Genomic DNA, 12,417 nt, shown 5'->3' on the forward strand with positions numbered 1-12,417 from the left:
GAAGGAAGAAGAAAGAAAGAAAGAAAGAAAGAAAGAAAGAAAGAAAGAAAGAAAGAAAGAAAGAAAGAAAGAAAGAAAGAAAGAAAGAAAGAAAGAGGAGGTCGCCCAGAAGAGCAAAATAACATTTGCAAGCAGCTCAGGGAGACACCTCCCTAATTCACTATATTCCTGAAGATCTACTTGTGGGCCAGGGTGGAAAAGAACAAGATGGACCAAGACCCTCTGATGTGTATCTATGTACATGAGACAGAGAGAACCTCTCAAGGCCTGCAAGAGATGGGAAGCACTCCAAAAGCTACAACCACAAAGAAAACTATGGAAGCGTCAAGGAAACACCCGGCCACAACCTCACATCGAACATGTTTGAGTTGCCTACAGCGAGAGTTTCCCAGGTCCTTTCTCCACCTCCTGTTTTTCTTTTCCGGCTTCCCGGTTTTTGTTTCCATCCTTGGAAGCAAAAGGAGGTGTGTTCTCCATCCTTCCTCCTTTCTCCCTACCACGCCGCTTGTTACTCCCTGTTCACACCCTCGATCCACGTAAGCCCGAATTTTAGTCCCCTCCTTCCTTCCATCGCGTTCTACCATTGCATTCAGCTGTCAGAGTCGTCAAGCTGAATCCTGTTTTAATCTGCCAAGAGCACTTTTCAGCTGACATTTTTAATAAATACTTTCAGCTTTTAAACACATTTGTGGGAGCTGTTTTACCCCCCCCCAGTCCCTTTCCCTCCCCCTTCTTCTTCAGGGGTGTAAAGCTCTGAGCGCCTTAATAGCAAATACATTAGGCTTATCAAAGGCTGTTTTTTCTTTCCCTTGCATCCACAGAAACAGAGGTAGTGTTTTCAATTTTAAAGCTAAATTAACTGTCCAATTGAATTTAGTTGGCATGAGCTGCTTTCCCTGTGACAGGTTTTACTTATGAACCATATTTCACATTAATAGAACTCAACATGAAAACTTACTCTCCCTGGGACACCGGCGTGGCTCGCCACTGAAATGGTAAATTTAATATTTCAGACATGCCTGGTGCCAGCGTTGGATTATTGTTCGTCATTTAAATCTCTCCTAACGGGGAAGGGCCTAATTAGCAAAAAATCATGTTTTAATGAAGGCAAAATGCTAATTGCTAACAGCACACACATACACACAAAAAAAGGCTTCACATAAAATTATCTCAGCACTTTCATTGATTTCTTGGCTATTGAAAGGGATTTTTTTTTAAAAAAAAAAGGGGGTGTAGATGATGGGAGGTGGGTGGGAAAGGACCCATTTGGGTGTTTATACACAAAGCCACAGTCTGGTTTTTGTTTGATCATAACATTTCACTCAAAGGCAGCAATTGGGAACTTCAAAGGGAGGCAATGAACCTCTTTCCATCCTTCAAATCCCAGCCCTTAAGAAGCTCACAGGCAGAGGAATTAAAACTGGTCCATCAATGGAATAGCAACAGAAATAGCCCTTGGACTTATATACCGCTTCACAGTGCTTTGACTGCGTGACTGTAACTTTGTCGCTTGTATCCTTACGATTTATATTGACTGTTTCCTAGTGTGATTTGATTGCTTAGTGTTCCCTACGATTACCACTAAGTGTTGTACTTTATGATTCTTGATGAATGTATTTTATTTTTTCTTTATGTACACTGAGAGCACGTGCACCAAAGATAAATTCCTTGTGTGTCCAATCACACTTGGCCAATAAAGTATTCTGTTCTGTTCTGTTCTATTCTATTCTATTCTATTCTAATTCTATTCTATTCTTTGCCGCCCTCTCTAAACAATTTACAGAGTCAGCCTCTTGCCCCCCCCCCCAAAAAAACAATCTGGGTCCTCATTTTACCCTCCTCGGAAGGATGGAAGGATGAGTCAACTTTGAGCCAGTCAGGATTGAATTGCTGGCGGTCAGCCGAGTTAGCCTGCAATACTAACCAACTTAAATTTGTGCTGCTAACTTAGTAACAGTAGTGATTCACTTAACAACTGTGGCAAGGAAGGCCATAAAATTGGGCAAAACTCACTTCACTAATGCCTCACTTAACAACAGAAATGTGGAGCTCAATTGCAGTCGTAAGTCAAGGACTACCTGTCTGCCCAGACTGATTGCCTTCCCCTGGAAACAACCAAATAAGGCTTCATGGACCTTAGGAGATGGGTTAGGATTATGCCTCTTTTGCAGCTGTGTAAGGACTCGAGGCTAGTTCCCTGCTTGACCCTTCCTTCCAGCCCGGCTGGCAGTTCCCCAACATAGGAACCGCTGTCCCATTCTGTGGTTTTCCCCCTTTCTGATCTTTCCTTTATCATCTTATTTGCAGGGGTGGATTAGAGCATTTGCAAGAGAGCTCAGCCACTTTGCTTTAAACACTCCACTACAACAGAAGGGATGGGGAGAGAAAATTATAATACATGTTGACCTCAGGACGCCAACTTTTGTTCGCACAAGGTTGGCGACACGGCAGCCCTGGAGCTTCTCGTAAGGTACTTGGTCAGGTTCCGAGTAATCCCAAATAGATTGTGGATTGGGATCTATCCAGGAGTGGGCTTCAAACATTTTAGCATGGGGTTCTCTGCCCAGTTGCTGGATGGGCGTGGCCATGGTGGGCATGGCTTAGTCGGCCTCCTGCACCACGGGAGGAAGAGGGGGTGTTTTCGCCTTCCCCGGGCTCCGGAGGCTTTGCTCGAGCCTCCAGGGGGGCAAAAATGGCCTCCTCCGCACTCCGGAGGCTCTCTGGAAGCTGGAAACGGGCTCATTTCCGGCCTTCCTGAACTTCCGGTGTGCACCCTGCACTTACCTATATCCAAAACGGGCCACGTGGGGACTCCTGGGAGGGGAGGGGCAAGGTGGGCGGGGCCAGCCAGGAGTGGGATTTGGGGGTTCTCCAAACTACACAGAATTTTAGCGAGGGAGCTTTCCCGAACCCCTGCGAAACCCCAGAAGCCCAGCCCTGGTTCTACCTGGGTTATTCTTCTGAATTCAGTTTTGACGGTACTCACGTCGCTGAGGCAGTCTCTCGAGCTGCTGAGCTGGGAGCTGGTGGCTTCCCGGATGCTGTCATCTTCACTGTTCCTGCCACCCCGTCTTGCTGGGACCTTCATCTGTAAAGGAGCAAAACAAAAAACAAAAAACCACGCCGTCTTTAGTAAAGAGTCCAAAGGAACCGTGTTCATTTAGGCCCAAAGGGCTCGGGCATCTCTCTGAAAACAGGGTTGAGCTGGAAACGTACTTGGGAAACATCTGAATTTAAACACATGACATTTCATACCCCACGGTGGCAAGATGGCCTCAAGATGCAGACAAACATCTGTTCTTTCATTGCGTATTGATAGCTCCGGCAAGATGTAGCTCTTTGGACTTGCTGTACTTATTCCAAGACAATTTTAGCATCAGGAAGTCAATTTGCCAAGGAGGTTGCAAATTTTTCTAGAACACAGAACAAACAACCCAAAGCCAAGGTGCTGGGTACAATTTTACGCTTTATTGTCAGCTTTTAAAAGGTAAAAGTTTCCCCCGTCCAGTCCTGTCGGACTCCAGGGTGCATTACTCATCTCTGTCCTTAGCCCAGGGAGCCAGCGTTGCCTGAAGACTATTTCCATGGTCTTGGGGCCAGCATGGCTATACACCAGGGGCTCTTCAAACTTGACAGCTTTAAAACTTGTGGACTTCAACTCCCAGAATTCCTCCTCCAGTTATGTTAGCTCAGGAATTCTGGGAGTTGAAGTCCACAAGTCTTAAACTTGCCAAGTTGGAAGACCCTTGCTCTACACCAAAGGCACAGAATGCTGCTCCCTTCCCACCAAAATGGTACATATTTATCTACTTGCATTTGGATGCTTTGGAACTGCAGGAGCTAGAGCAAAAAAACAGGAGCTCATCCCGTTGCGCAGAGCTCGGTTCTCAAATCCGGGCGATGAACTCTCCAAGGTGACAAGCTCAGTGTCTTTAACCGCTGAGCCATCCCTTATCAGCCTTTTAATGAAGGTTAAATGGGCATTTTAGCCTGGGATCCGTGCCTTCTGTGGAAGTTTAGGAAACCCTGGATACAATACCATGTTTCACTGACATGTTTAGAAAAAACACGTTCTTGCTTTGAGCCAAAGCTATTTCCTTTGGTATAAAAAAAAAAAAAAAAAGTATTCTGGCATCTTTAAAGTATTTCCAAAACAACAACTTTATAAGGAACAAGGAACACTGGTTTTCAATTGTTTGAAGTGGCACCTCAATTTATGCTTACCTGACCTGCGAATTTAAAGTTTGATTCCTGCAAAATTCCAACCTGATGCTTCAACTTAACCACACTTATTTAATTTGGGTTTTTTCCCCTCCTCTCTTTGATCAAAGTAGAGTTAATATCAATATGGCCCTATGCAATATATTTGCTTCCTGTGGGTTTGGGAGCTGGGAATGGTCAGCTCTACAGAAAGAACAATAATACGTGGATAAGAATGCCAAATCCAATCTAAACATCTTGTGCTTGTGCGACCAGGCATCATCACAATTGTAAATCTCAATCACTTCATTTGATCACATTATACACAACGGCAATCGTCTTTATTATCTTCCAATTTTTTTCCTTCTCTTCCAAAGTTACACATGACAAAAACTCCACGTTTTCCAACCGAGCCTTCTCTATCGCGGCAGGCAGAAATGGAATAAAACAACAAGTCGCACACCGCAACACACACAAAGAGGAATCTGACCGAATCAGAGCTTCAATGGGCAAGCAAATTAAAGGTACCGGCATCGCCATTAACCTCTCCAAGTAAACGTGAATTATGAAACTTCTGTCCCTTGTTTGCTGCTGTGAATTAAGGAGATCATCCACCTTTCTGGCAGATCTTGTCCATTTACACCTGCCGATTGCCAGCGGGAATGTTCACCCCGCCTTCCCTCCCCTGTTGCTAGAACAGTCAGACAACCTGCTTTAATTCTCTGGTAATTACCTTAATGAGACTCACGCAGGTCTGATCTGGGAGAACAACCTGTTTGGGGTTGTTGTTTTTTGCACAATGCAAGCTATTGGTTTCGGTGGGGGGGAGGGGTTCTTTGGCAGGACCAATCTAGAAATGGACTTGCCAAGAGGAATGGAGCTTGAAGCTGCTCCTTGGGCCATTAGCTGATTTTGCCAGTTTTAATTGTGCCAGAAGAGACACAGAAACACAGCCGCCGATATTCTTTTGACCCAGTTCGGTACTTTAATTCTTTCTTTTTTCCCCTCAACCTTTAAAATGCACAAACCTCCTGAAAAACGAGTCAGCGGAGACCAGCGTCTTTTAAACTTGGCGACTTTAAGAAGTGAGGACTTCAACTCCCAGAATTCCCAGCCAATTTGGTTTTTTTTTTTCCCTGCCCAAACTTGGCAACTTTAAAACATATGGACTTCACTTCCCAAAATTCCCCAGCCAGCCTGGAACAGTGTCCATTATTCTTTAAAACAAACTACTCATCCATCTTAAGGTTGATGAATATCTTAAAATTGATGCATATAGACTAAATCACCCACCCACCCACCCCCGGGTCAGTGAGAGTTGCAGAATCATGTCCATTCCTGCTACTTTCTGGATTTTGCATGAAATGATACCAAGGAATGATTTCAGGAGGCGGCAGAGGGCAGAGAACTCATTAGGAAAAATGCATTTTACCAATTCCAGTTACTTCTGGGGGAGCGGGGTCCCAAGGAGCAAGCTAGCTGAGATGTTGAGACATGTGGAAAGAGTGCAGAGAAGAGCAACCAGGTTGATGACGGGGAACAGGAACTGGGCCTGGCTAGTCTAGGGAAGAGAAGGACCAGGGAGACAGGATAGCAGTCTTCCAATATTTGAGGGGCTGCCACAGAAAGGAAGGGGTGAAGCTATTCTCCAAAGAACCTGAAGGCCAGACAAGGAACAATGGATGGAAAATGATCAAGGAGAGATTCAACCTGGAAATAAGGAGAGATTTTCTGACAGGGAGAACAACCAACCCATGGAACAGAAGTTGCCTTCGGAAGTTGTGGGAGCTTCATCCCTGGAGGCTTTCAAGAAGAGACCGGACTGCCATCCCTCAGAAATGGTGTAGGGTCTCCTGGTTAGACAGGGGTTGGTCTAGATGACCTACATGGTCCCTTCCAACTCTGTTAATCTGCAAGATCTGTAACTCATTCCTTTGGAGGGCATAAACACCTCTATTTTCCGTTCCTAAGCAGCCTGGCTTTTGTCCTGCTCATTATTCATAAACAGGCTTCGATTTCTCCAAAGCTGCCTTCCCTTCGGAGAGGCCGCTGGGACTTTCGGGGCAAAAGGAGACAAATCCTTTCCTTAAGTTGTTCTGAAGGGTGTTGCGCACGCTGACCCTCACCCCCATTAACCCATCAGAGCCGCTTTGCTCCTAAAACGGGAGCTCCAGAGTGCCTGGGAAGGAGCCCCTTTCGGTCTGATCTTTTTGGCTGCAATCCGTGAATTTGTTTGTTCTCTTGCATGCAATTGAAGCCTTTTGCAAAGAAGACTTTGTGGGTCGGGATCCAAATGGAATCATCTCCCTTCGTGTTTTGGCCCCCTCTGAAGCCACAGCTGCTCCGACAGGCGGTGGGATTCCCTCTCCACCCCCCCTTGACAATTTTTAAAGATCTTTAAAAAATAAATAAATAAAATTAAATAAATAAATAAATAAAAGCTCTTTCTTAAGGCGACAGCCATCTGCTCGAGTTTTCTTTCCTTTCAGGGGGTTCTAATTTTAGGCTCCGCGTTGTTTCTGTTAAAGAAACGCTCGCGATGGGAACTCGGAGGAACCTGCTGGGTGTTTTTTTTTTTTTTTTTGGCAACCAAAACGAAGAGAGGAAGAAGCTCCAGGCGAGTTGGGGAGTGAAAAAGGGGGTGTCGCGGCATCCGGGCAACTTCGATTCTCACACACGCAACTACTCTGCAGCACCCAACCCAAAGAAATAGAAAAGGGGCCCTTTTCACACAGCGTGCTAAATCATCTCGAGGAAGTCCTTGACTTACAGTTACAGTGGAGCCCCAAATTTCCCTGGCTAAGCGACACAGTGGTTCAGTGGGTTTTGCCCCCTATTACACAAAATGTCACAGCACCTGAAGGGCCAAATGAGGAACAACGGATGGAAACTGATCAAGGAGAGATGCAACCTGGAAATAAGGAGGAATTTTCTGGCAGTGAGAGCAACCAACCGATGGAACAGAAGTTGCCTTCAGAAGTTGTGGGAGCTTCATCCCTGGAGGCTTTCAAGAAGAGACTGGACTGCCATCAGTCAGAAATGGTGTAGGATCTCCTGCTTGGGCAGGGGGTTGGACTAGATGACCAACAAGGTCCCTTCCAACTCTGTTAATCTGAATCTATCTAAGATGATCAAAGGCCTGCAGGCTAAAAAGATACAATGAACTGTTAGTTGCAAGAACTGGGCCTGGCTAGTCTAGTCAAGAGAAGGACCAGGGGAGACAGGAGAGCAGTCTTCCAATATTTGTGGGGCTACCACAGAGAGGAGGAGGGACCAAGCTATTTTCCAAGGCACCCGAAGGCCAGACAAGAAATAATGGATGGAAGCTGATCAAGGAGAGATTCAACCTGGAAATAAGGAGAAACTTTCTGACAGTGAGAATAATCAACCCATGGAACAGAAGTTGCCTTTGGAAATTGTGGGAGCTTCATCATTGGAGGCTTTCAAGAAGAAGACACTGGACTGCCATCTGTCAGAAATGATGTAGGGTCTTCCGCTTGGGTTTGATTAGATGACCAACAAGGTCCCTTCCAACTCTGTTAATCTGTTAAATCTGGTTAAATGAATCACTGCAGTTCTTAGTCACACGGTTGTTAAGTGACTCTGGCTTCTCCGTTGACGTTGCTTGTCGGAAGGTTGCAAAAGGGGGAATGTGTGAACACGGGACACTGCAACCAAATATGAGTTGGTTGCCAGGTCACTGAAGCACGTGACCAAGGGGGGATGCTGCAAAGGTTATAAGTGTGAAAAACGGTCATAAATCTTGGACTACCTGTAGTAGACGCAATTGTGGTCTAGTATACTGAGCCTTGCCACTGTGGTTTGAGAAGTGGGGTTTACGGCGGAGCATTTTGTGGAAATGCAACTGTGCTTCGCTCAACAAAGTGTGATCAGCTGCACATGTTGGAAGTGTGTTAGGGCTCATCTAGGCTTTCTGAGCAGGCCGGCCAAAATCACCCCATGTTGCTGAATGCCTATCGATCAACATCGTTATCGGGCTGACGGTGGTAATATTAGGAATATAACCCTGATTCACATAGTTATTATTGTTTTTCTTTGTTTTTAACTTAGGAAAGAAGAAGGGGAGTTATTCTTTCCAGAATGTGGGATATCGTTCTAATTTTCAAGCTTGAAAGCAAAGCAAACGGTTTGCCTTTGTAGATGCATTTCTTTGAGGGAAGAGATGGAAAGGAAGGAAGGAAGGAAGGAAGGAAGGAAGGAAGGAAGGAAGGGCCCATATATCAAAACAAGTTGGAATCAGTTAAACATATTACACCTGACTTGTTTCCCTGAAAATCCAGCACTAATGTTTCCTAACAGAATTTATCTATCCCAAGCATACCCCATAATGAGATCAACTGGGAAAAATATCAAGCTTGTTTGTATATTTTATACGTGCTCTAACTTGGCAGTTTGCAGATTATATATTCCCCAGTTCCCTCCTTAAATCGTTTCACACACTGCAATTTGATTTTCTTTGCTTGCCCTTTGCCACCATTTCCCTCCCATACATTTTATTGAGTTGTGACTCACAAAGCAACATTCCCTTTGAATTAAGGATGTAATCTTTTATCTTTTTTCCCTCCCTTTTCTCTAAAGGATGGGGGGAGGGGGAGGAGGAAGAAGAAGAGGAGGAGGAGAAAAGAAGGAAAAGAAGAGGAGGAGGAGGAAGAGGAGGAGGAGGAGGAGGAGGGGAATTGAATTAAGGATGTAATCTTTTTTCTTTCCCCACCTTTTGTCTAAAGGATAGGTGAGGAGGAGAAGGAGGAGAAGAAAAAGGGGAAGGACGATTGTGGAGTCCTTGGAGCTCGCTGAAGTTGGTTGCTTCCTTGCAGACATTTCATGACCCAGCTAGGTCACATCATCAGTGTTACAAGGGAGTGGGGATTTGTGAAATGGAGGAGGAGGGGGAGATGATTTTGCACCTAATTGTCTCTTGAGGTTCTAGCAGAGGCTACAGATGGAATGATTCACTCCTCAGGCATCAACCACCACACTTCGCTAAAGAGAGACTGACAAAGGTTTAAAGGCTGTTTTAATTTCAATTTTGCAATTAATTCATTTCCCGAATGTGAATGCATAATAATTGATTAGTGCTGAAAGGAAAACATGCTGATTTGGAGCTCAAGTATTTTTCACCTTCAGTTAACCAATAACGCAAAATATGAAATCAAAAACCTCATCAAAGCCACAATAAAAGGCAACAAACTAAGAACCAATTATAGCAACAGCCAGTGAAATAGGAGAGGTTTCAACATATGGCCACCTGCTCAGTGAAATAAATAAAAGAAAATAAAAATATTCGAGAGCTAACCTGGCCTGCTTTGGACTACAATACCTGTAACTAGCAGTGGGATTTGGGTTTCAACATATCTGGAGGTTCAGCATAAGGCTGTTTTCTAAAACAATGCAGAAATAGACTTAACGAACATACACAATTTTGCTCTCATTAACCAATACAATAAAAGATTGCTTGGCTAACCAATACCATCTTGTAAAGGTAATATTTATCTTTTGAAAGCGTTTTTATTTTGTTTTCCTTGACACTCCATCAACATTTTATCAGCTTTAACCTATCGGCCCAACTGCTCTATGCAATGCACAGGCACTTGGTATTATGGAGAGAGGGGAAATTTCCCCCCTGATATTGACAAATATTTGAACTCGCTCCACTGTAAACCTTCATTCGGCATATTCCAGCACAGGTTATAGCGAAATGTCAGACAAATGCTGAAATTAGAAAGTTGACATTTTGAACAGAATGGTACTATTAAGGCCAGGCAGTCCCCAATTCTAGTTAAGTGTCAGTGGAATTATTTAGAAGTAGAACAGAATAGAGCTGGAAGGGACCTTGGAGGTCTTCTAGTCCAGCCCCCTGCTCAATCCAGCCCCCCTAGACCATTTCTGACTGATGGGCAGTCCAGTCTCTTCTTAAAAACCTCCAGTGATGAAGCGCCCACGATTTCTGGAGGCAAGTTGTTCCATTGGTTAATTGTCCTCACTGTTAGGGAGTTTCTCCTTAATTCCAGGTTGCTTCTTTCTTTGTTAATTTCCAACCATTGTTTCTTGTCCTGCCCTCAGGTGCTTTGGAGAATAATTCGACCCCCTCTTCTTTGGGGCAGCCCTTCCAATACTGGAATCCTGCTATCATGTCACCCCTAATTCTTTTTTTCCTTAAACTAGACAAACCCTGCAACCATTCTTCATATGTTTTAGTCTCCAGGCCTTTGATCTTCTTAGTTGCTCTTCTCTGAACTTTTTCCAAAGTCTCAACATCTTTTTTTTTGTAGTGTGGCAACCAAGATTGGTTGCAGTATACCAGGTGTGGTCTAACTAGGGTTTTGTAAAGCGGCACCAATACTTCACGATTCTATGCCTCTGTTTATACAACCCAGGATTGTATTAGATTTTTTTTGGCTGCTGCTGCTGCACACGGCTGGCTCATATTCAAGTGATCGTCCACTCAGACTCCACAGTTACTGTTTTTGAGGCTATAGATGTCAGCATAAATGGATGAAAGGATTAATTTCTGGACCACATTGCCCTGCGGTATAGACCATAGTGTTTGTGATAAATCGGTCTAGACCAGGAGTCCCAAAATTTGGCAACTTTAAGACTTGTGGGCTTGAACTCCCAGAATTCTCCAGCCAGGAGTTCAAATCCACAAGTCTTAAAAGTTGCCAAGTTTGGAGACCTCTGGTCTAGACGATGGCTGCAAGGCAGTGTGTACCCTCCTGTTTTTTCCCCCCCCTTTTTACGTGTGAAGTAAAAAGCTGAGCTAGCTAGATATCTTGTCCCCAACGTCCAGTTGGCTACGTGAAAGAACGAGCTCATTAAAGTAAGACCTTGACTCTGCAGGCCACCTGGGAGAAGAAGTGTCCATCAAAGCCCAATGTCTGTCCAATCTGAATATATTTTCACAAATGCAAATTTTGTGCACTGCGTCTAGGTAAAAAGGAGGGACTGTAAAGTTACTGTATTTTGCTATATCAGCACATAAAATCACTGGGTTGCTGTATTTACCGGGTGTACAAAAACAATTATTAAAACTCCTGCCGTCCTACCGAGTCCAATATTTCTATTTCAAATCGAGACCTCCCAGATTGAGGGTTGCTTAGCCTCCACTTGTAACAAATCCAGGGAAAGGGAGCTCACCACATCTCTGGTTCCAGTGCTGGGCTGGTGTGGCCATTAAGAAACCCATCCTGACATTTACAGAATGCAGGATAACACAGTTGGAAGGGACCAGAGGAGGGAGGTCCGTGAACCGACACCCATCCGCAGCATGCCAGACATCGGTTCCCGTAAACAAGCGAAGCCCCATGTGTGGGATGTGTGCAGCATGCAAAACCACAACCCCTCCGGTCCACGGAAAAACCTCTCTCCATGGAACCGGTCCCTGGTGCCCAAAAGGTTGGGGGCTGCGGTTCTAGTCCAACCCCCCCCCAGCAGGAAACCAGTGATGGCTTAACCATTTTGGCACCAAATGCCCAAAGTACATGCATGCGTGCGCATATCCAAAATGCAATACATGTGCGTCCCCCCAGCGCATGCCTCCTGCCCCCACATGCATGTGCAACTCCATGCATGTGTGCATGTCCCCTGAGAATGCACCCCACGCCCCTGTGCATGCCCCCATGCCCCCCCATGAATGCACAGCAGAGACACAAAGACTAGGTGGTCGGCGAGAGGCGCACACACGCATGCGTGGTGGAGCTGAGCACGGGTGATGGTTCTGCGTGCCACCTCTGGCACGTGTGCCACAGGTTTTAACATCACGGCCCTACACCATTCCATTGGTCAGGATGCAGTATTGCAGGCAAACTTTGCCCATCGTCTGCAGTTTGATCCTAACGGGCTCAAGGTTGACTCACGCCTTCCATCCTTCCGAGGTCAGTAAAATGAGGATCAAGATTTGTGGTGGGTAACACACTGATATTTGTAAATTGCTCAGAGAGTGTTGTAAGCGGTATATAAGTCTAAGTGCTACTGCTGTTCTGGGCAAATAGCTGCCCCAGGTTCTTCTTGAGAACCTCCAGTGATGGAGCACCCACAACTTCTGTTCCACTGTTTAACTGTCCTCACTGTTAGGAAATTGCTCCTTAATTCTAAGTTGGATCTCTCTTTGATAAGCGCCCATCTACCTCTCCCTGTGGTTCATATTGTGACTGGCTCCAAGGATGGAGGAGAACGTGCCGTGGTTCACTGTCCAAGTGA

General features: G+C 45.2%; 1 protein-coding gene across 20 annotated transcripts in view; it reads right to left on the reverse strand.

The window, feature by feature from the left end:
- FBRSL1 (fibrosin like 1) overlaps positions 1-12,417 on the reverse strand; it is a 520,677-nt gene that overhangs the window by 312,100 nt on the left and 196,160 nt on the right. For all 20 annotated transcript variants that reach the window (XM_087942881.1, XM_087942869.1, XM_087942865.1 and 17 more), the window contains exon 3: positions 2,987-3,088. In XM_087942881.1, the coding sequence (XP_087799007.1) occupies positions 2,987-3,088 (102 nt within the window). The remainder of the gene's footprint in view (positions 1-2,986; positions 3,089-12,417) is intronic.

This window comes from Notechis scutatus, chromosome 13 (assembly GCF_049901735.1).
Source record: "Notechis scutatus isolate UNSWTSFEM ecotype Mainland chromosome 13, rNotScu1.2, whole genome shotgun sequence".
Lineage (NCBI taxonomy): Eukaryota > Metazoa > Chordata > Lepidosauria > Squamata > Elapidae > Notechis > Notechis scutatus.